This window comes from Pithys albifrons, chromosome 11 (genome assembly GCF_047495875.1).
Source record: "Pithys albifrons albifrons isolate INPA30051 chromosome 11, PitAlb_v1, whole genome shotgun sequence".
Classification (NCBI taxonomy): Eukaryota; Metazoa; Chordata; class Aves; order Passeriformes; family Thamnophilidae; genus Pithys; species Pithys albifrons.
The window spans coordinates 25,778,466-25,803,857 of NC_092468.1; the positions used below are offsets into that span (position 1 = coordinate 25,778,466).

The 25,392-nt window shown below is 54.0% G+C and overlaps 1 protein-coding gene across 5 annotated transcripts; it reads right to left on the minus strand.

The window, feature by feature from the left end:
• Positions 1-1,787: 1,787 nt before the first annotated feature.
• TIPARP (TCDD inducible poly(ADP-ribose) polymerase) lies at positions 1,788-22,644 on the minus strand. Of its 5 annotated transcripts, none has more exons than XM_071566576.1 (6): positions 22,589-22,644; positions 19,107-20,102; positions 8,212-8,494; positions 7,331-7,512; positions 4,571-4,840; positions 1,788-2,773 (listed from the first exon to the last, which is right to left on the minus strand). In XM_071566576.1, exons 2-6 carry the CDS (start codon positions 20,057-20,059, stop codon positions 2,326-2,328), a joined length of 2,136 nt encoding a protein of 711 aa, XP_071422677.1. In that variant the 5' UTR covers positions 20,060-20,102; positions 22,589-22,644; the 3' UTR covers positions 1,788-2,325. The 5 variants fall into 5 exon arrangements, with proteins under 5 accessions (XP_071422677.1, XP_071422675.1, XP_071422676.1 ...); XM_071566574.1 differs by lacking the exon at positions 22,589-22,644 and adding an exon at positions 22,042-22,299; XM_071566575.1 differs by lacking the exon at positions 22,589-22,644 and adding an exon at positions 21,156-21,770.
• Positions 22,645-25,392: the final 2,748 nt, after the last annotated feature.

Genomic DNA, 25,392 nt, shown 5'->3' on the forward strand with positions numbered 1-25,392 from the left:
TCAAGGAGCAGCTCCTTCCCTCCTGCCCAGCTCCCAAATCATCACATGCTCAGGCTGTTCCTTCCTCCCAGCTTTATCCTGCTGTCCAGAACATTCTGTGTCCCAACAAACCCCAGCGGTGACCTCACCCTTCCCTGCCACCCACAGCAGCACCCAAACTGCTGCCCCTGAGCTGAGGGGACTGACCTGGCAGGGGGCCCACACACAGGGTTGCCAAGAGGGCATTGGAGCCCCCCAGATGCCCAGGGTGCACACACACCACAGCCCACAGCCCACACTGGCTTCCCACGGGTCCAGAAACAACGGGCACATCCCTGCCAGCCCAGCAGGTCCCTCTGGGCACAGGTCACACTGCTGCCACCTCCATGGCCAGCCCAGCAGGTCCTCTGGGCACAGGTCACACTGCTGCCATGGCCAGCCCCACAGGTCCCTCTGGGCACAGGTCACACTGCTGCTACCCCCATGGCCAGCACAGCAGGTCCCTCTGGGCACAGGTCACACTGGTGCCAACCCCATGGCCAGCACAGCAGGTCCTTTGGGCACAGGTCACACTGCTGCCACCCCCATGGCCAGCACAGCAGGTCCCTCTGGGCACAGGTCACACTGCTGCCACCCCCATGGCCAGCCCAGCAGGTCCCTCTGGGCACAGGTCACACTGGTGCCACCCCCACACGGGCCACCAGCTCCCTCATGGCTTTTCATAACACATGGCCTTGCCCAAACATGTGTCATCCCCTGCAATCTCGGTAAGGACTCAGGAGATCCTTATCACAAATCCTCCTTTGTCACCTGGTTTCATCTGCGAATTCTTGGCCAGTGACACCACCAAAACCAGGCACCAGGACTGAGTCACTCCCCAGCAACCCCCAGCCCAGCCCTGGAGGGGATCCCTGGCACAGGATGGGATCCCCATGACTGGGTGGGATCCCTGGAACAGGATGGGATCCCTGTGACCTGGTGGGATCCCTGTGACCTGGTGAGATCCCTGTGACTGGATGGGATCCCTGTGACTGGATGGGATCCCTGTGACCTGGTGGGATCCCTGTGACCTGGTGGGATCCCTGTGACCTGGTATGATCCCTGTGACTGGATGGGATCCCTGTGACCTGGTGGGATCCCAACACCAGCATCAACAAGAGCCACAGGGCCAGGCTAACATGGGCACAGAAGGTGCCATCATGCCCGTGCCCCCCCACAGGACCGCCCCATTATGTGCCAAGGAGCTGCAGACTGGATAAGCCTTTGGGGAGGGTTCAAACACTCCAAGCAGGTTGCCATGGAAACACCATAAATATTTGCAGTGCATTGCCAAGGAGCTCCTTATGCCACATCCCCACAACCCCAGGGAAGGCTGGAAAGGAGGAGGTTCAGACAAACCACCCCGGAAGCATCAATGGGAGCATCCCAGTGACCAGCAGGGCACAGGAGGAGGACCCAAAAACCAAAACCTCTTTATGACATCCAAGGAAAAAGTACAACTGACTTTCCCACTGATGGAATGTGGGAGGGAAGACACATTCCCCACTCTCAGCAGCTGTCCCACCTCCCACTCCCATCCTGTTCCTCCCAGTCCCAAACTGGCCAGAAGCCCTGAGTGGGGGAACTACTGAACACAAAAGCCATGGGAACATCAACCCTTATTGAACACCTCTGTCCTTCTGGTCCATCTGAAACCTCCATTCTGGAGCAGCCCCAGATCCTGGTGCACAGACACCCCTAAAGCACACACAGATCCTCCTGTAACATGCACAGAACGCCAGGAAATTACACCCACAGGCAGATTTTTAAACATGAATATTTACTAACATAAATAGTGTTTTATAACAAAAGGCACAGATTTTCAACTATAAACAATGGAAAAATATGTACAATTTGCACATAGGGAATCAGCCAGCAAGTGCACAGTTGGTCACTTCACATTTCCTTTCCTGGAAGTTGAGATTTCCTTCCTTCCAAGTCATTCCACCAGTTAGGAAGCTCCAAGTTACTCCACCAGGTAGGAAGTTCCAAGTCATTCCATCAGTCAGGAAGCTCCAAGTCATTCCATCAGTCAGGAAGCTCCAAGTTACTCCACCAGTTAGGAAGTTCCAAGTCGTTCCGACAGTTAGGAAGTTCCAAGTCATTCCATCAGTCAGGAAGCTCCAAGTCATTCCATCAGTCAGGAAGCTCCAAGTTACTCCACCAGTCAGGAAGTTCCAAGTCATTCCATCAGTCAGGAAGCTCCAAGTCATTCCACCAGCCAGGAAGTGCCCACATTGTACTTCCCCATGGAAGCTGAGGCCAGATGGAGAGTTCTTGCCCAGGAACACTGGAGCAGCACAGCTGTCAGATGGAGACAGTGCTGCTGAGCTCCTCGTACTGGATGATGAAGTAGGGGTAGCTCTGGTCGTCGTTGAAGATGACGAAGATCTGGGGCTCGAAGTAGTTGTCCACGCAGGAGTCGTAGAGGTCACTGGTGACGCTGCCCGGCTCCAGGGGCGGGGGCCTCCTCATGGTGTGGTTGCCCACCGTGTACCTGCCCGTCAGCACCTTGGCCAGGAACATGTAGTGGACGCCCCTGGGCGAGCGCCGGGCGAAGTTGTGGGAGTAACTGGCCTTCCTGGCGAAGTAGCTGCCCTGGCCGAACATGGTGGCGTGTTTGCCGCACACGCGCGGGTCGAAGTTGTGCTTGCAGATGGCGTCGACCGCGTCCTGCGCCGTGCCGTGGAACAGGTGCCGCTCGCTGAGCAGCCGCGCCAGCCCCGCCGCCTTCCTGCACATGTGCTCCTTCTTCCTGCAAGACAAAGGGCAGGGAGGGCAGTGCGGGTGTGGCTACGGGAACTTCAGAGGGGAGCGATTCAGGTCTGGATGGACCCTGTGAGGCTGGAAGCAGCTGAGAATGATCAAGGCCACAGCTGCTGGTGTTTGGTAAAGGAGAAATCACTCCCCAGGAGTTCTCAGCAACTCCCCAGGAGTTTCTCATGAGAACCCCTCAGGTTTCCCACGAGACCCCGGAGATGTTCCTGAAAACAGTCAGGATGAGTTCACCAAAACACTGGACTTGTGAGAGATGGACTATAACCAACTGGAACATGCAGTCTGATGGTGTGAGGTTCAGTTTAGCCAACAGAATGGAGCTTTAACCCCATACAAACCACGTGCAGTGTGCAATAAATGGCATTTGCTCAACCACACTGGTCTGTGCGTGGTGTCCTTATTCCTCCATGTATTTATTGTTTACTTCAGTTGTGCTGCTCAGGGATAGGTGGGTTTGCTGCAGCAATCACAGCTCAGGGTCACCCACACTCAGGGTCACCCACACTCAGGGTCACTCACACTCAGGGTCACCCACACTCAGGGTCACCCACACTCAGGGTCACCCACACTCAGTGTCACACTCAGGGTCACCCACACTCAGGGTCACTCACACTCAGGGTCACCCACACTCGGGGTCACCCACACTCGGGGTCACCCACACTCAGGGTCACTCACACTCAGAGTCACCCACACTCAGGGTCACCCACACTCAGTGTCACACTCAGGGTCACTCACACTCAGGGTCACCCACACTCAGGGTCACTCACACTCAGGGTCACACTCAGGGTCACCCACACTCAGGGTCACCCACACTCAGGGTCACCCACACTCAGGGTCACTCACACTCAGAGTCACCCACACTCAGGGTCACCCACACTCAGTGTCACACTCAGGGTCACTCACACTCAGTGTCACTCACACTCAGGGTCACCCACACTCAGGGTCACTCACACTCAGGGTCACTCACACTCAGAGTCACACTCAGTGTCACCCACACTCAGGGTCACCCACACTCAGGGTCACTCACACTCAGGGTCACCCACACTCAGGGTCACTCACACTCAGTGTCACCCACACTCAGTGTCACCCACACTCAGGGTCACTCACACTCAGGGTCACCCACACTCAGGGTCACCCACACTCAGGGTCACTCACAGTGTCACCCACACTCAGTGTCACCCACACTCAGGGTCACTCACAGTGTCACCCACACTCAGGGTCACAGCACAACCCCAAAACCCAAAGTAGCAAACTTCTTATATTACACAAAAGAAAGACAATCAAAACCAGAATATGATATTATACATATATATACAAATGTGGGAAAAGAAAACCAAACTAACAAATAACTACTGAGTCACCCAACCAAATAATACAGATCTAACCACCCAAACCCCACAAAACCTCCCAAAAACTCTTCCAGAGAAAACTCCCAGCAAGAGAGGAGAAAATTAACAAGCAAATGTTCCCCTCCCTGGATAACCCAGCAGGGATGGCAGCAAGGCCTGATCTCAGCAGGGCAGGGCAGAGCAGGGCAGGGCAGGAGGCAAAGACCAAAAGAGGCAGAAGCTCCTCCTCTCTCTCTTTTTATACCTCTTGATGCTTCTTGATCATGTCAGATGATATGAAATACCTCTTTGGTTGCTTAAGTCAGGGGATGCTTGTCCCTTCTGATCTATGTCACTGCTGAACTGAGGACTGAAACTAAAGGCAAAACTACCACACCTTCTCTACAAATATCCATTATGAAAGAACTGGGTTTGCATTCTCTTACCTCTTGTATTTCTCCCAAAGAAACTGGTTCTGCACTCGCAGGATTTTCAGAATCTTGTATTTGGTCTCTGGCACAGTCTTGTGGAACAGGTTATAAATAGTTCTGTAGCTTTTGTCTTCCTTCAGAACAGGCACTTGGATGAAGTCCTGAGAAGGATCCATGCAGATCCACGTCTCAGGGTAGAAGCTGGGAGAGGTGACAGCAGCTGGAGACAAGGTGTGTGTGGGGTCAGCACACGGGGAGGGCACTGCAGAGCCACCACCCAGGGTCCTGTGGGGAGCAGAAAAGGGGCTTCAACAACTCACACAAGAATCACAGAATGGATTGGGTTGGAAAAGACCTCTGAGACCATCAAGTCCAACCCTTGATCCAACCCTACTGTGATCACCAGCCCAGGGCACTCTGTGCCCTGGGCTGGTGATCACAGTAGGGTTGGATCAAGGCATGGTGGATTCTCACTCAGTGCCACATCCACAGAATCATAGAATGGATTGGGCTGGAAAAGACCTCTGAGACCATCAAGTCCAACCCTTGATCCAACCCCACTGTGATCACCAGCCCAGGGCACGGAGTGCCCTGGGCTGGTGATCACAGTGGGGTTGGATCAAGGCATGGTGGATTCTCACTCAGTGCCACATCCACAGAATCATAGAATGGATTGGGTTGGAAAAGACCTCCGAGATCAGCAAGTCCAACCCTTGGTCCAACTCCAGTCCCTTTACCAGATCATGGCACTCAGTGCCACGGCCAAGCTCAGCTGAAAAACCTCCAGGGATGGGGAATCCACCCCCTCTCTGGGCAGCCCATTCCAATCCCTGAGCACTCTCTCTGGAAAGAATTTCTTTCTGATCTCCAGCTTCAATTTCCCCTGGCAGAGCTTGAGCCCATCGTGCCCCCTTGTCCTATTGCTGACATGCAACTATCTCAAAACTCCACCAAGGAGTATTTTCCCAAGTTATTTTCCTAGGAAAAGCTGCCACTGGCTCTGGGATCACCCAGCCTGAGAGCCCTGAGGGGGCCCTGCACCAGCTGCCTGCCCAGGGTGGATCTTGTCACTAAACCCCACAGATGGCCTTCAATGAAATCCAATTTCAGGATTTCTCCCGCTATTCCCACTGTCTTACCCACAGAGCTGCCAGTTCAGGTTGTGCCTCTCTGCACATTTAATGCTCCCAGTGATTCAGGAGCCTGAAAGAACCCTGTGCCACCCAAGAAATAATTTAATGTGATTTTCTGACTGCGGGTTGAGCTTTTTAATCCCACAAAAAAAGGCTTTTTTGGCGAAAAAGGAGTCTATTTTTAAATCAACACATTTGATTTGGATCAGAGGGATGGAAAACTGTGCCAGCCCTCACACTTTTCAGGGCAGAAATGCTCTGAAGTGTTCACGTGGTTGTCACCTGCTGCTCAAGGCCAAAACCAGCCTCCCCTTCATTTGCATGGCTTTGACTCAACTCAGAGTTCTTCTCACTACCTATTAATAGCTGAGCAGAAACCCAGAGGATGAAGTTTGGTAAGAATTATTATTAAAATAGCAATTAAATATCACAGCGTGCATTAGGATTTAATTTGCTTTCCTTCTTTAATGGGTAAATGGGTAAAAAAATGTTATTGTAGGGCCTCAGTCACTCACACTGGACTGGGGGACCAAGCAGAGATTTCCAAAAAATTATGAATTAATAACACATCAAGCCCAATAAAAATCCTGTAATCCTTTATGTACATGGTTCAGGTCTCCTGAGTAGAGTAAAATATTTATATTATTTATTCTACAGGGGGTGCCATTAGTGAGTCACCATTTGTCACCCACTATCACCCACAGCTTCTATTCAAGGAATCTTTCCCAAGTTTAGAACAGATCTAAGCAGGTGGGAGGGAGGGAAAGAACAAATCTCAGGTGTCACTGTGTGGGAAGTGGAGGCAATGCTGACTCCTTAAGGATAGAGCTCATAAATATTTAAAATGCTCTTTTGTTGCTAAGAATTGGGGATTTTAGGTGAGGTTTACAAGGTCTTTGGACAAAGAAAACAAGAACGAGGTTTGGTGCAGAACAGAAATCTCACAGCTTAGTTTGTGGATTTGGGAGTTGGCACAGACAGTTCTGGTCAATCCTGGTGAGTGCAGAGCCCTCAAGATCCAACAAAACCAGTGGGAATTGTCCCGTTCCAGCAGATCACTGGGGCAGGACAGTCACAGGTAAAGAAGCCCCAGGAGGACACCTGCAATCCTCACTTCTCACTGAGAAGAGAACCTGGGCTGCTCTAACCAGTTTGGGTTTTCACCTGCCCCCTCCTTTCCTTCCTGCAAAACCACATCTATAAATGGTTCCAGCACCACCTGCTTTGGGGCTGTGCCCAAACCACCTTCACCTCCTGCTCAGGGGGGTGAGACTCTGCAAGAACCCCAGTGCTCCCACGAAACCCCCAGGGAATGCTCTGGGCTGGAAGGACCTTCAAGCCCACCCACTTCCACCCCTGCCAAGGACAGGGACACCTTCCACAGACCAGGTTGCTGAAAGCTGGACAGGAATTTGGCAGACCTGGAACACACCTGATGTTCTGAAATCCACAAAACAAAAATCTAAACAGCATGAGGAGCTCCTCAGAAAAACACCATTTTGGACAGTGGTAAGAGCTGCCAGTATGACCCAGATTTTCAATGATGGTTCCAATTTTTCCACCCCACAATGCCTGTTTCCTTGTCCCATCTCCACAGTTCCCCTGGAGAACAGAGGAATTCCCATTTTCTTGGGATACCTACTGCAGGAAGGGCATGAGCACGACGCAGGAGCGCAGCAGGGGCCTCCTCTTGATCTCCCTCCTGAAGCAGGAGTTCTGCTGGAAGCCATCCTTGATGTTGAGGATGTACTGGTTGTGCCAGGTCACAAACCTGACCTCCTTCAGCCCCCTGCACGTGGCCTCCTCAATCAGCCTCACCACGGGCTGCCCAGGGAAAGGAGGGGAGGAAAACACACACATGAGAAATGGCACGTTGCAAAATTAGTATTCATTTTCTACACTACAGAAACCCAGTTCTGTAACTTCTCCCCACACCTCAAACACCTCACACTTGTTATCTGTGGTGCTTTTCTGCCCAGCTCTCCCCAGTTGCTGGGTTTATGCTCAGGAGGTACCTCTGGGGCTGCCAACCCTGATAAGTTGTATTTAGAATGTCCTGCCCAGCCCAAGGGCTGCACTGGAGGGGCACATCCTGCCCTGCCAGAGCTTTGAGGACAGGGAAAGAAATGAGAAACTGCAATGGTGAATTGCAGTGGTGTTAAAAAGGCAGCAGAAAGTTGTCTTTACACATTGCTAGGGCTTGGGAAGGGCTTGCTTGGTGCTGGCAGGGGCTGCTTTGCTCTGCAATGTGCCAACCTGCTCAGGCTCCGTGGCTCTGATGTTCTGGGGGGAACTCCAGTCCCAGAATCACAGAACCACAACCCAGCCCAGCCCAGCTGAGCTCTCCCTTTACTGCTGCCTCTGTTCAGCACTGACTTTCTTGACCCTCTTCCTCACCAGTAACTCCAAGGAACTTCCCTGAACGTTTGGGGAGGCACCAGACCAAACAAGCACAGACATATTACCCCCTGTACAGAGAGCTGTGGGTCACAGCCCAGAACAGGGTTTGGAGGGGTGGGATACCTCGGAATACTCCCTCCAGCCAAAGTGGTCCCTGCAGAAGTACTTCCAGACGGTGTAGCAGCTGGAGCTGGAGCTGGGGCTGGAGCTGGAGCTGGGGCTGGAGCTGGGGCTGGAGCAGGAGTTGGAGTTGGAGCTGGAGCTGGAGCTGGAGCTGGAGCTGGAGCTGGAGCTGGGACAGGAACTGGAGCTGGGGCAGGACGGGCTGCACAGGCGCCGCACTCGGTCAAACTCAGCAGTGTCGTACAACTTCATGAGGTTCAGATCCACACAGAACTCCTGGCCCCTGGGGAGGATGGGAAAGGCAGGATTCTCACCTTCTGTAAGCCATTAAACCCACGGTGTTCAGCACAGAGGACAAAACCCCAAACCCAGAACCCCAGACTGGTTTGGGTTGGGAGGGACCTCAAAACCCACCCAGTGCCACCCCTGCCATGGGCAGGGACACCTCCCACCAGCCCAGGGTGCTCCAAGCCCTGTCCAGCCTGGCCTGGGACACTCCCAGGGATCCAGGGGCAGCCACAGCTTCTCTGGGCACCTGTGCCATGGCCTGCCCAGCCTCCCAGCCAGGAATTCCTTCCCAATATCCCACCTATCCCTGCCCTTGGCAGTGGGAAGCCATTCCCTGTGTCCTGTTCCTCCATGACCTTGTATAAGGTCCCACAAAGACTCTGCAAGAGAGGTGAGAACAGAGATTTCTGAAGAACCTCTCCCCACCAGCCAACCAAAAAAACCTCTCTATGTACAAAATAAAGCAGTTCAGTGGAATTGTTTGCACTGAGAGAATGAGCACATTGAATTCTCGGAAGAACAGGGCACACAACCCCAAATTTGGTGCTGTACAACAGCACAATTCAAAATAAAACTGCACAAGCACTTTCAGCAGCAGAACCTGCCACCTCGAGTCAGTTATATTTTCTCTGTCCCCTAAATGTAAGAAACAACAGACAGATATAATCTCTTCAGGACACTGAACTGAGCAGGTTCCTTGACTGGCAAGTTGTAACACTGGTTTATGTTTCTAAATACATCATAAACACATATGGGTTATTTTTTAGGTGAATGCAGCCTGCTAAAATAAGGCTGTTTGGCTCTTCTGTGCCTCCTTCTGAAGAACTTCCTCTGACTCCCCTGGGCTCTTTCCCCTCAGTAAGACAAACACTCTGTAAATGTTACGTACAAAGAGATGAGCAGAGAAACATGTTTTGAGCTCTGTGAGAGCCCTTGTGGTTGGCCCGTCCCCCGTGCCCCGAGTCACCACAAACAGGTTGGGAGAGGCAGAGACGGCGCCGAGAGGGGCCGTGCAGGAAACGAGAGTGTTCCCACAGCCCAGCTGTGGCCACAGCTCTGCTCACACCCAGCAAAGCTGCTCCCTCTCTCTCTGACTAAGCCAGTTCCTCCTCTCTGCTCCACCACCAACCCGGTGGCCCCGGGACCACAGAGGCTTCAAAGGGCCAGGCAGGCAGGGGAAGGTGCTGTGCTCAGGCTTCAGCTGGGCTTGGTTACTGCAGCAGGGGCAAGTCAGGCAGCCACACACTCTGATGAGCCCAAATCAGCAAGAGTTCACCTTATTTGTACAGTTGTTTGAAGCTGCAGGTGAGGGGCCAAGTGTTTAAACTCCTGCGTGAAACCCAACTTGACTGAGAGGGTATTTTGTCTTCACAAGGTCAGGGAGAACCACAGAATTGTTTAAATTGGAAAAGCCCCCAGAGACTATCGAGTCCAACCACCCCCCAGCACTGCCAAGGCCACCCATGTCCCCAAATGCCACATCCACACAGCTGGTAAGTCCCTGCAGGGATGGGGATTGCACTCCAGGCTGTGCCAGGGCTGGTGTTGGTACTGAAATAGGAACTGCAGAGCTCAGACAAGAGCAGCCAAAATCTGCCAAAACCCACAGTGGGAGCAAGAGCTTGAGCCCAGGGAATGCTCCCAGGGAAGGCTCCCAGGGCATGTCCCTCAAGCAGCTCTTCCCCACACAGCACTGAGCCACAGCCCAGGCCAGGACTTGGCTGAGGGGGGGAAAGGCACATGGGCACCTCTGCACTGGGGCAGGAGCACAGAGCAGTAAACACGACTCTTATCAGTGCCTCATCATCCTCAAACCCAAGAGAGGGGCAGCAGGTGCCAGGGCAGGAAATTAGTTCAATATTTGACAGGATTTGTCCCCACCTCATGTCATGCTGCTTCTCCCCATGGTGACCATGAGCTACTCAGGAGGTGAGACCTGGGGAAGGAGAAAGGTGCTGTGGACACACTTCCCCCTGGGCTTGAAGGCTCCATCAACAGAGGAAAAGATAATCCAGCACTGCAGTAGTGGCTTTGCTGCCTTTCCTATATTTATTTTTTACAAAGTTAGGACTGTTTTTCCTCCCTTTACAACTGGTAACTGGGGGTGCTTGGAAAAGAAAACTACTGGAATTTTTATTGTGAGGGGGTGCAGCTTGTAAGTCAGAAACAAATGCTGGCCCATTGGCCCACATGATAGATAGATAGATAGATAGATAGATAGATAGATAGATAGATAGATAATAGATGGATGGATAGATAGATAGATAGATAGACAGATATAGATCTAAAGATATATATAGATATATACACATTTTAGATGAATGCCTGGCAAGGACGACAATAATAAAAATGCCAATAAACCCCCACAGTGACACCACCTCTGGATCAGGAAGTCACTGAGGCACAGCTGCTGGAAGAGAAGAGAGTGTACCCAAAGTATGTTTGTTCTTCCCAAGAACCCACTGTTGGCCACTCCTGAACACGAGGTACTGGGTGGTGCTTGGGTGCTGATTTCTGAACTCAGAGCAATGAGGATGTTGAACACATTCCCATTTTCCAAGGAGTACTGAATGCACCACTCTTCCTACCTGAGATCCAAGGTACACCTTCTCTTTGCAGTGCAGGACAGACCCCTCTCTGGGCAGGCTGCTGGTTCCAAGGCTCTGAGCTGCTCGGGATGTAGATGTGTTTGGGAAAGGTTTGTTTGTTTGCTTTATCTCAGTTTTTGTATCAGTAGCTGCTGACAGCAGGGGGTGGGACTCGTGACCTTTAAAGGCTCTTTCCAACCCAAACTATTTATGTTTTAGAGGAGCACAACCACAGCTCTGAGAGGCTGCAGAGCTGATACAGGAAGGGACCTCAGAGTCCATCCAGTGCCACCCCTGCCATGGGCAGGGACATCTCCCACCAGCCCAGGTTGCTCCAAGCCCTGTCCAGCCTTTCCTTGGACACTCCTAGGGATCCAGGGGCAGCCACAGCTTCTCTGGTCACCTGTGCCAGGGCCTGCCCACCCTCCCAGCCAGGAACTCCTTCCCAATATTCCACCTAACCCTGCCCTCTGTCCATGGGAAGTCATTGCCCTTGTCCTGTCCCTCTGGGCCCTTGTCCAAAATGAATGTTCCACCTCACCCCTGGCACACCCACCTCCCCCAAAAGCTCCTCCAGCGACTCCTGTGGTGTAGCCACGTGACTGAAGAATGAGATTTGCAATTATTACTCAGCTCAGATCCCTCCTGACTTCAGCAAACCTCACGAGCACCCACGAGGAAGAAACTCCTCGATCGCTGCTCCTGCTGAGCAAACAACTCTTTGTGTTCCTCGTCCATCCTGGACTGGGCAGGTCCTGGCCCGCACTGTTCCCGCAGGATTACCCGGGAGCAGCCCCTCCTGGGAGCAATCCTCGCAGAGATTAAACCCTTTGTCTCAGCAAGGGCCGCTTTACTGCCCTGAGCTCCCAGGGAACGGCCTGACCCCAACCCGGTGACAGCCGCTCCCGAAACTGCGATCCGTGTATTGCCTGGAACGGGAGCGGGGACAGGCAGCGGCTCCTCCGATCCGTGTATTGCCTGGAACGGGAGCGGGGACAGGCAGCGGCTCCTCCGATCCGTGTATTGGAACGGGAGCGGGGACAGGCATTGGCTCCTCCGATCCATGTATTGGAACGGGAGTGGGGACAGGCAGCGGCTCCTCCGATCCGTGTATTGCCTGGAACGGGAGCGGGGACAGGCAGCGGCTCCTCCGATCCGAGTATTGGAACGGGAGCGGGGACAGGCAGCGGCTCCTCCGATCCGTGTATTGGAACGGCAGCGGGGACAGGCAGCGGCTCCTCCGATCCGAGTATTGGAACGGGAGCGGGGACAGGCAGCGGCTCCTCCGATCCGTGTATTGCCTGGAACGGGAGCGGGGACAGGCAGCGGCTCCTCCGATCCGTGTATTGCCTGGAACGGGAGCGGGGACAGGCAGCGGCTCCTCCGATCCGTGTATTGCCTGGAACGGGAGCGGGGACAGGCAGTGGCTCCTCCGATCCGTGTATTGGAACGGGAGCGGGGACAGGCAGTGGCTCCTCCGATCCGTGTATTGCCTGGAACGGGAGCGGGGACAGGCAGTGGCTCCTCTGCAGCTGCCACAGATCTGCACAGCTCGGATCCAACTGGTTTGATTTGATTTGCATACGATGCTCTGAAGTGCGAAAAGGAATCCACTGACGGGCTGTTACACAGCACAAGGCGAACACTTCCAAAATCAATTCACATGATGTTGTTCTTGCATTCCTCCGAGTAAGGAATTAAAAACAGTTCCAAAGCATTCAGCTGTGTTCAGCCAAGAAACTCCCCCAGTCAGGCAGAGGACTCTCAGCTGGTTCCCCATCGCGGTATTACCACCAACAGCCTTATCTCAATGTGGCAGCTGTGTGGATCACACAGAAAGCTCCTGGAAGTTAACTCTTCAGTGGGCCACAGACCTGCAGAGCTCCCTGAAAGGCCCTGCCCAGGGAGGCTGTGGCTGCCCCAGCCCTGGGAGTATCCAAGGCCAGGTTGGATGGGGCTTGGAGCCACCTGGGCTGGGGGAAGGTGTCCCTGCCCATGGCAGAGAGTGCAATGAGATGAGCTGTAAGGTCCATTCCAGCACAAACCTCTCTGGGATTCTGGGATTCTGTAACTGAAATGCTCCCACTGTGCTCTGGATGGTTTTAACATCATAGAAGCACCTGCTGACAGCACCAGGGAACAGCATCCCATGCACACATCAGTGAAGGAGAACCAGCCCAGGTCCCTCCACCTGCCCACGGATAACTCATTGCAACACACAACATTTATGGACTCTCAGGATCCCTGAGGCTGGCAAAGCCCTCCCAGCCCCTGGAGCCCACCCTGTGCCCAATGCCCACCTTGGCAAAGCCCTCCCAGCCCCTGGAGCCCACCCTGTGCCCGATGCCCACCTTGGCAAAGCCCTCCTAGCCCATGGAGCTCACCCTGTGCCCGATGCCCACCTTGGCAAAGCCCTCCTAGCCCAGGGAGCCCACCCTGTGCCCGATGCCCACCTTGGCAAAGCCCTCCCAGCCCCTGGAGCCCACCCTGTGCCCGATGCCCACCTTGGCAAAGCCCTCCCAGCCCCTGGAGCCCACCCTGTACCCAATGCCCACCTTGGCAAAGCCCTGCCAGCCCATGGAGCCCACCCTGTGCCCGATGCCCACCTTGGCAAAGCCCTGCCAGCCCCTGGAGCCCACCCTGTGCCCGATGCCCACCTTGTCCCCCAGCCCAGAGCACTGAGTGCCACGGCCAGTCCTGCCTTGGGCACCTCCAGGGCTGGGCACTCCAAACCTCCCTGGGCAGTCCCTGCCAGGGCCTGACCACCCTTTTGATGAGGAAATTCCTCCTGATGTCCAACCTGAACCTGCCCTGGCACAGCCTGAGGCTGTTTCCTCTTGTCCTGTTGCTATTTACTCTGACTTCTCCCAAATCCCATGAATGAGGACTGGCTGAGGAACTGACTGACTGACAGACTGGCTGCCAGGCAGAATGTCCCACTGCAGATCCAGCTGCTTTTCCCTCACTGCAGCCACTTCCTTCTGGCCTTTCTCTTCTAGCAAGAATGAGCCATTTCACAAAACTTACAGAAAGGACAGGAAAAAGAAAGAAAAAGAAAACAACTCAAAGCAGCCGTGAGAGACTGTTGTGTCAGAAGAGCTGGGATAACTTTTTGGCAACACAAAAGGTGGAATTTTCAGCCAAAGCTGGGGGGAACTGACGGGTCAGGAACCACAGAGCTGTTTTAAACAAAGCCTTGTGTAATCCATAATGATGTTGCTTGTTTTGAAAAGCAACATTTGCATGACTGGACAGGTGTGTGTGTGGGGAAACCTGCTCAGCTCCTCAGCCAAGTACTTCCCCTTGGTAAAGAGCATCTTAAAATATCCCAGCCTGGGTATCTCCTGCTGGGAAGCAGCACTTGGCAATGCTCTCTCCAATACTTGGCTCAGAGCTGGAACTTCTCCAAGGCCTCTCCTCACATCCACAGAAAAAACTCAGGGCTTTGGAGTATTTGAACATGCTTAAGTTGGTATTCCTCCATTTGTTTAGGTAGCTTGGTATGGGGCTCTACATACTTGGCAGACTTGAGAATGCAAAAAATAAAAGTAATTTATGATAAATATTCAGTCTGAGGCCAAACTACAAGAAGTACCTGAAGGAGTTGCATTACAAAGTAACCAAACAAGGTTTACCACTTCTCCTACTTTAAGATCACATTCCCTTAGGTGGGGCAACAACTTAAAGTGTATTTTACATCACTCATCTCAGTAACTTATCTCCATCATTACTCATCTCACTAATTAAGAGGAAGGAAGATTTATATAAATAGCTAATTGAAGAGCATCATAAGGTAGAGTTTATTGCGTAATTGAGCTGAGAGCCAACACTTGGTGCCAGGGCCCAGCTCCCCCTGGGGCAGTGCTGCCCTGCAGCCTGCCATGGCACCCACAGGGCACACACAGAGGGGGTGTGACACACGGGGGGGCACAGGGCACACACACAGGGGGTGTGACACACAGTGGGCACAGGGCACACACACAGTGGGTGTGACACACGAGGGGGCACAGGGCACACACAGAGGGGGTGTGACACACGGGGGGGCACAGGGCACACACAGAGGGGCACAGGGCACACACACAGGGGGTGTGACACACAGAGGGGCACAGGGTACACACACAGGGGGGCACAGGGCACACACACAGGGAGGCACAGGGCACACACACAGGGGGTGTGACACACAGGGGGGCACAGGGCACACACAGAGGGGGTGTGACACACAGTGGGCACAGGGCACACACACAGTGGGTGTGACACACGAGGGGGCACAGGGCACACACAGAGGGGGTGTGACACACAGTGGGCACAGGGCACACACACAGTGGGTGTGACACACGAGGGGGCACAGGGCACACACACAGGGGGCACAGGGCACACACACAGGGGGTGTGACACACAGGGAGGCACAGGGCACACACACAGGGGGTGTGACACACAGAGGGGCACAGGGCACACACACAGGGGGCACAGGGCACACACACAGGGGGTGTGACACTCAGGGGGGCACAGGGCACACACACAGGGGGGTACAGAGCACACACACAGGGGGTGTGACACACAGGGGGGCACAGGGCACACACACAGGGGGTGTGACACACAGGGGGGCACAGGGTACACACACAGGGGGGCACAGGGCACACACAGAGGGGGGCACAGGGCACACACACAGGGGGTGTGACACTCAGGGGGGCTCCTGGTGGCCCCTGGGCCGTGCCAGGCGCTGAGCAGGCATTTCCTGGGCAGACAGGCCAGCAAAGCCCGTCTGGCCACAGCAGATTAATGGCTTTAGCACACAATGCTGTCACCACGGGGCCCAGGAGACACCACAGGGCTGGGGACACGACGGGAGCAGGTGGCACTGGGCACTATGAACCCCATTCAGGGCTCAGCAGGGTCATCTCACTCAAGAGGATGCTGCATAAGGAGAAACTGGCCACAACATTTACCTCCTGCTTCAAAACTTTGTAAAGTCTGAGTCTGATACTCCTCAAAAGTTAGAAATCAGAAGCTCTAGCCTTAAACACAGCTCCACTCCCAGGGTCTCCCTCACAGCCACACACAGGAAGCTCTTCCAAGGGATGGAACACACACAAGAGCAACAGGAACTGCCACTTCGACATTCCATGACATTGGATATTATAAATTTATAACAGTTTCCCAACCTTGCACTGGGACATGATTTGGTAGCACTGCCCAGGGCAAAGATCTTCACCAGGACTTTTAAGAGGAAGGAGAGGGCAGGCTATGGGACCAGCAGCTCAAACCAGAATTTAGATAAAAAATGTTGATGTTAAAATAGTTTTAGTCTTTGTGGGCTACTTTTACCTGAAGAAAATGTATCACAGAATCATAGAATGGTTTCAGTTGGAAGGGACCTTAAAGCCAACCCAGTGCCACCCCTGCCATGGGCAGGGACACCTCCCACCAGCCCAGGGTGCTCCAAGCCCTGTCCAACCTGGCCTGGGACACTCCCAGGGCTGGGGCAGCCACAGCTTCTCTGGGCACCTGTGCCAGGGCCTGCCCACCCTCCCAGGGAAGGATTCCCTCCCCATATACAGTCTAAATGTACAGCCTGGCAGACACCCACTCAACTCAACAGAGTCGAGTCTCGTCTGTGTTGCCGGAGCCTGTCTGTGCTCTGAGGGCAGTGCCAGGCTGGGTTCAGCAGGCTGGCAGAGCCCACACTGCTCCTGCACCTCCCTCACAGTCATCCCAGACTGTCTGGGCTCTGGCACAGCCCCCAGCTGGCTCACACAGACACAGACACACACAGACACAGAGACAGACACACAGAGACACACAGAGACACACAGAGACACACAGAGACACACAGAGACACACAGAGACCCACTCTGTGTCCCATGGGTCCTGCCAGATGGAACCTGCCCTGGTGCCCAGCTGTGCAGCCCCTTCCCCACTGCTGGCACCTGCCCTGGTGCCCCCCCAGCTGTGCAGCCCCTTCCCCACTGCTGGCACCTGCCCTGGTGCCCCCCCAGCTGTGCAGCCCCTTCCCCACTGCTGGCACCTGCCCTGGTGCCCCCCCAGCTGGGCAGCCCCTTCCCCACTGCTGGCACCTGCCCTGGTGCCCCCCCAGCTGTGCAGCCCCTTCCCCACTGCTGGCACCTGCCTCGGTGCCCCCCCAGCTGGGCAGCCCCTTCCCCACTGCTGGCACCTGCCCTGGTGCCCCCCCAGCTGTGCAGCCCCTTCCCCACTGCTGGCACCTGCCCCGGTGCCCCCCCAGCTGGGCAGCCCCTTCCCCGCCTGGGGCTGACTAAGCCATGACCAGGCATCGTTTCCTCCGTCATTAATCACTCCCGAGTCCATCCCTGAGCACTCGTAGCTCTGTGCAGGATGGATCAGTGATCCAGCCTCCAACACAGAGCTTTGTGCTCATGGGCACAGAGCTCAAACTGAAACCACCTCGGGGCTTGTCTCTGCCTTTGCTGTTTTGGTTTCAGAACTCGTTTCAAGCACTGGGAAACTGAAAGTTTCTCTGTTGCAAAATACAGCCAATTTTTTCTGCTATGCACTCTCATGACTTTTTTTCCAAAGACTGGCATATTTCTTCAAGACAATTCTATAGAATATTATTATTCCCTATTAAATATAATTTTTATTTCATACTTCACATTCACTTTCAGTGGGCTATCTACATTCTGGCATTCTCATCACTAAAAAGGCCCTGGCACAGGTGCCCAGAGAAGCTGTGGCTGCCCCATCCCTGGAAGTGTCCCAGGCCAGGCTGGACAGGGCTTGGAGTACCCTGGGCTGGTGGGAGGTGTCCCTGCCCATGGCAGGGGTGGCACTGGGTGGGCTTTGAGGTCCCTTCCAACTGAAACCAGTCTGGGATTCTGTGAGAAAGGCTAAATTTAGTGACCAAGCCAACATCAAGTTAAGTGAAAGTAAAGACTAACACTGACTTTAAGCATTACATTGGGTTGGTTACTGGTGCCTAATGAGAAATTTCAGCACAGTAAAGGAAAATGAAATGTTTGGAAGTGGGGACACAGCCCCTGCAGGGTGTGGAAGGAAGCAGAGGCAGGGAGCACAACCCCAAGGACTCAGATGGAGAGGGCAGCCAGAAGTTTTCACTGCACAGGTGTCTGAACTGGCATGAGCTGCACTAGGGTGGCAAATTTCTGTCTTATCCTGCCCCATCTGCACTGTGCACTTCCTCCAGAACTAGAAAATAAACCAGCCTGCACCCTGCCCCAGCCAGATCTGGTGAACCTGCAAACAGGAGCCTCCCACTGCTCCTCAAAAGGGAACCTGCAGTGTCAAAGCTGAACAAGTTTCAGCTCTCGAGCCCACACTGGTAACACAATCAGAGCAACTCAGCAGCTGGTGGCTAATTTTAGAAAATGAGTCGATAAACACAACTCTGTGCAGAGGAAACAACAACTTCTAATGACTGGTTAATACCTGAGGTGACAACTCAGAGATGAGCAGCATTTCTGCTGCTGTGCTCAGGTTGTTCATAGGGAATTAGCTGCAACCCCACCATTTATTATCAGTGATGTGACATTTCCAAAGGACTCCACAGAGCCCCCCTTTGATTTCAGCTGCTTGGAAGGGAATGGTGAAAACTGCTGGGAGTGCAGAGTCAGGCTGCACTCACAGGGACAGACAGCAACTGCTCTGTCATCCCTGGCCCCAGAGCTGCCAGGGCTCTGTCATGCTGCCACTTCTAATACAGGGAAAAGACTAATTAGGAACGTCAAGAACAAGCAGAAAACTCCACAACAGCCTCTGAATTTTTACAGAGTTGAAGTTTTCTTATTTCACACACTCTCAAGTCTTTCAACTTCCAGGAAGACTTTCAAGATATTGAGTAACAGTTTTAACAGGTGGGCAACAATTTCCTGTTGAGGAAAACTTGTTGGGTATTGATGAGGTAACATCATCGTAGGGTTTATAAAACATTTGGATACAAGTATCAGAAAAAAGCAAGCACATTCTGTTGTATTTCTGCTGGAAATACAGTAAATTGCTGGCAAGGCAGTAAATTCAGTTACCTACCGATACTTGACTTTGATCCTGTCATTGTCAGGGTTGCAGTAGAGCCTTTCCAGGTGCTCCTGGGACTCGTTGCTCACACTCTGCCAGGTCTGGGTTGCTGTCCTCCTCACCTGCCAGTGATATGGCAAGACCGTGTGATGTTTGGGACAATCACTGCCATAAACACACGTGCCCTGCAGAAAGTGCACACAGATGTCGATGCCGTCCTCCTGGTGGGTGTGATACTGCAGCTGGTTCAACAGCTCGAACACCAGGTCAAGAGAGGCCTCTTCACTTTTATCCTGGAATATCCCAGCACTGAATGTATTGCTTGGGTTCAAGTTGTAGAGCATTGGACAGCTGTTCTCCTGGAATAAGCCAGACGTGTAGCTTTCCAAAATCTTGTCAGGGAACAAAGGACAAGCTGCACCATCACTAGCACTTGGGTGCAAAGGATGATCCTGGAATGATTCATGACCATTATCAGCAGCAGCTCCAGGAGTTTCTGGGGAGAAACCTTGCTCTCCTGACTGGACATCCTGCTCAGGGTGCCTGGGAGAAGGACGAGTGCCTGGCAACTGACCCTGCACATCTGGAGCTGTTGGCACCAGCACAGTCACATTATTTTCTGTCTGGGGGCAAGAAGTACTGAGGTCCAGAGTCTTTTTCACAGCAGTTTCACATAAATCGCTGTGGCCAGCACCTTGGCCTCGGGGCACAAAGACCCTCTCCAAGGTGCCAGCTCCCAGCAGGCTGGTGAAGATTGGCCGCAGAGCCCGGAGGGTTTGTGTGTCCAGTCTCTTCTGCACTTGCTGCTTCTTCTTGAAGCAAGGCTTCACTGGTGGTATCTTTTCAGACAACCTCACCTGAGGAGGGAACTCCTCTGCAGGGGGGCACTTCATCCCCGGGCAGGGAGCCGGGGGCACCACACACGCTGGCGCGGGCTCGGTGTCCATCACACACACTTCGCTCATCCCAAATCACTTTCAAATGTCCCAGAGCCTCCCAAGAATCAATCTAGGGCAGAAAGAAAAACAAGACAGTTAATCTCTCTAATTGCTCATAGTTGACACGAACAAGATCACCCCTGGAGAGGATTTCGAGCCAGCAACAGCAAACTCCTCCCCTCGCTGGGACTGCGGGGAGCCCTTAGGCACGTAAAGCATGAAAACAGATCAGCTCGGGCTAATTAATCGCAACCCCACACTCCTCATCTTCCCGCACATGAAGTCTCGGAGCCACTGAGGCACGAACACACAGTCCCCCGGGGTGGGCAGGCACGGGGGCTGCTCCGACGCCTCCTCCTTGTCAGGCAAGAGCACTTCGGTTCATTCTCTTCCCCAAAGCCAATGTGACAGTGCTCATTCCTGCGCCTCCCTCACACACAAACCCGAGGAACACGAGACATGCAGCCCTGAGCGTCCTCACCATCTCTGGCCATTCCTCAACCATTTCCTCTCCCACCAGAGCCAAACCCACACGTTCCCATTCCATGCGCTCGGATCCTCCTCCCTCGCACCGCCTCCCACCTCCGCCAGCAGCATCGCCAGAGTTATGCACACAAACCCTGAGCAAACTCCACACGGACTTCAGCAAGGGCCAGGAGTTAATCCTGGGGGTTCCGCGGGATCCCAGCGCTCCCAGCCTGTCCTGCTGCCGCCCCGGCCGGTCCCTGCCCTGCCCTGACTCACTGCCCTGTCACCCTGCCTGCCACCTCCAGCCAGCCTGGGCGACAGGAATTCAGACTGGGCACTGCAGCAAACTAAAGGGTGGTAGTTACCCAGGAACTGAGAAAGAAATTGTTTGTAAGCTACAGAATGATATTTTTAAAGTACAAATGAGCAGTGTGTCTCATACATCACCAAGAGCCAGCGCTATGCCTTTTAATCAGCAATCCTGTAATATTTGATTACATTTAATTAAACCCTCTTCAATCTCACACGTAGTCTCAACGCTCAGACTGGAGCACATTATGGATTACTTCCTGGATAAATGCACCCCAAGCAAAGTAACTTCTCATTTCCAAACAGAATCCCACAGAACAGAGAAAATTTGGCAATAATTTCTTACTACTGACGGTTTGCTCTGGAAAATTTCTCACTGAGTCTTCCTCATTTTGGAACATTCATTTGTAAAGCTGTTCCATTTCCCTGGGAAACAGCACGTCAGGGTTGCCAGGAAAAAGAAAAAAAGTTTTATCTCTCCAGTTTTTCCATTTTTAGATTAAGTTTAAAGGAACTGATGCATGTTTGCCAGTTAAACCCCAAAGTCATTGGTGTATCTTATTCTTCCATAGACACACCAGGCAATTCTCCTTCTGGATCACCAAAGACACCTCCGAGTAACTCCAAAGGTTTAAAAATCCTCAACTCCGAAAGGAATCGGCTGTTTTCCTTCATCCAGCCCGGGTCTCACAGCCTCAGCAATGAGCCAGAGATCTCCCGGGGCTCAAGGAGTCCCTGCTGTGCCGCCGAGCTGAGCAAAGGACTTCTGATCTCGTTCAGCCATATCCTCGCTGCTATTTGAACATTTACGTTTCTCACTTGATCAGCATTTAAGTTTTGCTGCTATTTTTAAAGAACCGCTCCGGTGAGCAGAGTCGAATCCCCCCAACGACTCTAAAAATAAAGCGGCGAGAAGGAAGCACACGAGGCTCTTTTGCCGGCCTTCCCCCTGCAGCCTTTGCCGGTGCCAGCCGAGCCGGTGCCGTGCGGGAGCAGGGCCGGGAGCGCTGCTGGGGCGCTCGCCGTGTCACACCGGGATGTGTCGCCGGGAGGTTTGGCTCCCATCGCACGCGAGCCCCCCTGCTCTGCTCCAGAGCGCTCCGCTGCCTTAAAACACACTGAAACAAACACCACAAAGCAGCGGCGGCGCAGGGACAGCACCGGGGACCGGCGGAGCTGCCGGGCAGCCAGTCCAGCCCAGCCAAGCCCAGCCCAGCCCTGCTGGGACCTACCGGCGCGGGCTCCCTCGGCGCGGCTCCCGCGTCCTGCCCCAAATCCGGGCTATCTCCGCAGAACAAGCACTTTCCTTGCGAGGGGAGGGGCAATAAAAGAGGCGAGAGGTGCAGGCGGGGGATGCACCTGCAGCGCCCCGGGCTCAGCACCGCCCCGCCGGGGATGTGCGGCCGCGCACGCCGCCGCCTCCCGCCGCACCTCGCTCTGCTCCCGCTCGCATCTTCTCCGCTGCTTTAAATATCGCTGCCGGGAGCGCTCGCAGGGCAGCGCCGGCCGGGGCGGAGCGGGAGACGCCGGGGCGGAGCGGGAGGTCCCGTCCCGTCCCTCCGCCTCACGGTCCCCCCGCCCCCCGGGCTGGCCCCGTCTCCTCGCCCCGAGGCCGGTCCCGTCCCGTCCCTCCGCCCACCCCGGGGTCGGTGTGTCCAGGCTGAGCCCTCCCGGCCCCCCCTCGCCCCGCTCTCCGCGGGAAGAACCGAAAGCGCTGCCCGAGGCCGTTCCCCGCAGCGATGGGGCAAGAGGCGCCTTCGCGTTTCATTTATCACGCACCGAGCGTTTCGTTTCAGCGCGGCACGGAGGGAGGAAGGGAGGGAGGGATGGAGGGAGGGATGTCCCCGGGAGCGGGGCTGCGTGCGCGGGGCTCGCACGCGAGCCGGGAACACGCCGGGAATGCCCCGTGTCAGCTCCGGGAACAGCCCGTGCTCAGCAGTACCGAGCGCAGGGACACACCGGGGCCCCTCCCGGCACAGTCACCCTGAGTCACCCACACGCACCCCTGGCACGGGCTGCGGCCGGGGCTGTGCTGCCACACCGTCACACACCGGGGACAGCCAGCGGCAGGGAAACAAGTTGGGCAGAGAAGCTGTGGCTGCCCCATCCCTGGAAGTGGCCAAGGCCAGGGTGGATGGGACTTGGAGCGACCTGGGCTGGTGGAAGGTGTCCCTGCCCAGGGCAAGGCGTGGAATGAGACGAGCTTTAAATTCCCTTCCAACCCAAACCACGCTGTGCTAACACGCTACAGGCAGTTAGTATTTATTTAGCCAGTACTTTCTAGGTGGAGCTGGTTCGGAGCATAGCTGCGCTCCCTTGTCCCGGGGCCAGGGCCGCGCTGTCCCGGCGGGGCTGTGCGTGTGTGAGCGCAGGCGGCGCGGCCGCTCCGGGCAGCCCTGACATGCCTCGCTGCTGAATCACTCACCGCCTGTGCCGGCACAGCTCAGAGCACGCGGCACACGGGCACAGCCTCCACCGAGCGCCTCTGCGCCGCTGGGCTGGCCGGATAAAGCAACTTATAAAGGAGGAAATAGCTTCAGAAGGTAAAAAATTATGGTGATGGAACATCTGTTAAATTATTTGCGCAGAGAAGCTGTGGCTGCCCCATCCCTGGAAGTGTCCCAGGGATGTCCCAGTGTCCCAGTAGTGATGTTGCCTACTACAATCACAGGCTAGTTTGGGTTGGGAGGGACTGTAAAGACCATCCAGTTCCAGCCATCAGCCATGGGCAGGGACACCGTGGGTTTAACATGTTTTTCAAACAGTCCAAGACTGATCTCCACTCTTGTTGGAGCACCATCCTCAGCACAGATTTTGGAATGCCACTTAACAGGCAAACAGCCTTTCTCACCGGTGGAAGCCAGAAACTGCTGAAATCACTTCAGAAGAGATTAATTCCTGGAAGTGTCCAAGGCCAGGTTGAACAGCACTTGTAGCAACCTGGGCTGGTGGGAGGTGTCCCTGCCCAGGGCACGGCGTGAAACAAAATGAACTTTAAGGTCCCTTCCAACCCAAACCATTCTGGGGTTCCATGACTCATGTTCTTGTTTTAGGTATAAAGCCAGTCTTTCATTCCTTGTGCTCAGTGACTTTATGGAACACACAGGCAGCTGGAAAGAAACTCATTTGAAGGTGGCACAAGCTGCACGGTGCACTTGGAAAATGCTGCACAGCTGCATTACTAATGCAGGCAGAAATCTGGCACTTCTACCAACAAATTACAAAAATGGAGCTTCACAGAATCCCAGACTCGTTTGTGTTGGAAGGGACCTTAAAGCTCATCTCATTCCACCCCTGCCCTGGGCAGGGACACCTCCCACTGTCCCAGGGTGCTCCAAGCCCTGTCCAACCTGGCCTTGGACACTCCCAGGGATCCAGGGGCAGCCACAGCTTCTCTGGGCACCTGTGCCAGGGCCTGCCCACCCTCTTAGCCAGGAATTCCTTCCCAATATCCCACCTATCCCTGCCCTCTGGCAGTTGAAGCCATTCCCCTTGACCTGTCACTCCAGGCCCTGTCCCTCTTGGATGCAGCTGGAGAGAGAATGACAGAACAGAGGCTCAGTAAATGTGGCATCTGTACCTGCAGGAGCTGAAAACAAATTAGCATCTGTAAATTAATTGAACTCTTGAGTGTCTGAAGCCCCAGACACAGCCCAGAGTGTGTCTGACTGGAGCAAAGAGGAGCGTGTGGAGCAGGGCGAGTGCGATGTGTCATATCCTCCCAGGGACAGGGAGCTGCACACACACACTCACATTGATCTGCCATCACAGAACAGAAACTACCGGTTTGGAATAGCTCATTTCACGCATGAGATATAAATAAGAGGCACATATGGCTGAACGACACACTGGGGTGGGCACAGCTCCTGCTGCAGAGGGAGTGGGAGGATGGAGCTGGGCAAGGATGGAGGCTGGAACAACCTCCTCTCAAAACAAATGTATAATTAAAGGAAACACATCACAGCACACCAGACCCTCATACACCCATTGCTGAGGCTCCCCCACACAAATATAGAAAGAAACTTGACCGCCACGAAAGTATGATCTCATTTATAAATACATGTTTAAATCTTAAGCAAGAGAATGAAAGCTTTAATTATTTCTTTCAGATGGTAAACGGCACCAAAGAATGCAGCAATTTACAGCTCTGCCTTGCAAATACAGGGTAATCAGTATGCACACTTGATTGGTGATGAACGAGGGGAAACATCTGACTTAAATGTTTGTGCTAAAACAACCGAGTTCTCAGGCTCCAACACATTTTTTTCTAATGAGGAAACCTCCTTTTCTATCTCAGCCTCTGCACAATGAACATTCTTCACTCCTGAAAACACATCCCAGTACAGGAAGGCTGATTGTCCTTTTCTGGTGTTTCATACAAGTCAACAAACAGCCTTGTGCTGATGACTAACAAACTCCCATCCAGCTTGGCCTTGGACACTTCCAGGGATGAGGCAGCTGCAGCTTCTCTGGGCACCTGTGCCAGGGCCTGCCCACCCTCCCAGCCGGGAGTTCCTTCCCAATATCTCAACTATCCCTGCCCTCTGGCAGTGGGAAGCCATTCCCTGTGTCCTGTCCCTCCA

Excerpts from the sequence above, each read along its gene's own strand:
- TIPARP (XM_071566576.1), bottom strand. The coding sequence starts at position 20,059 with ATGAGCGAAGTGTGTGTGATGGACACCGAGCCCGCGCCAGCGTGTGTG. Across the intron at positions 7,513-8,211 it reads GCTGGAGGGAGTATTCCGAG|CCCGTGGTGAGGCTGATTGA; the intron begins GTATCCCACCCC and ends TTCCCTGGGCAG. Across the intron at positions 2,774-4,570 it reads CTTTGGGAGAAATACAAGAG|GAAGAAGGAGCACATGTGCA; the intron begins GTAAGAGAATGC and ends TTTGTCTTGCAG.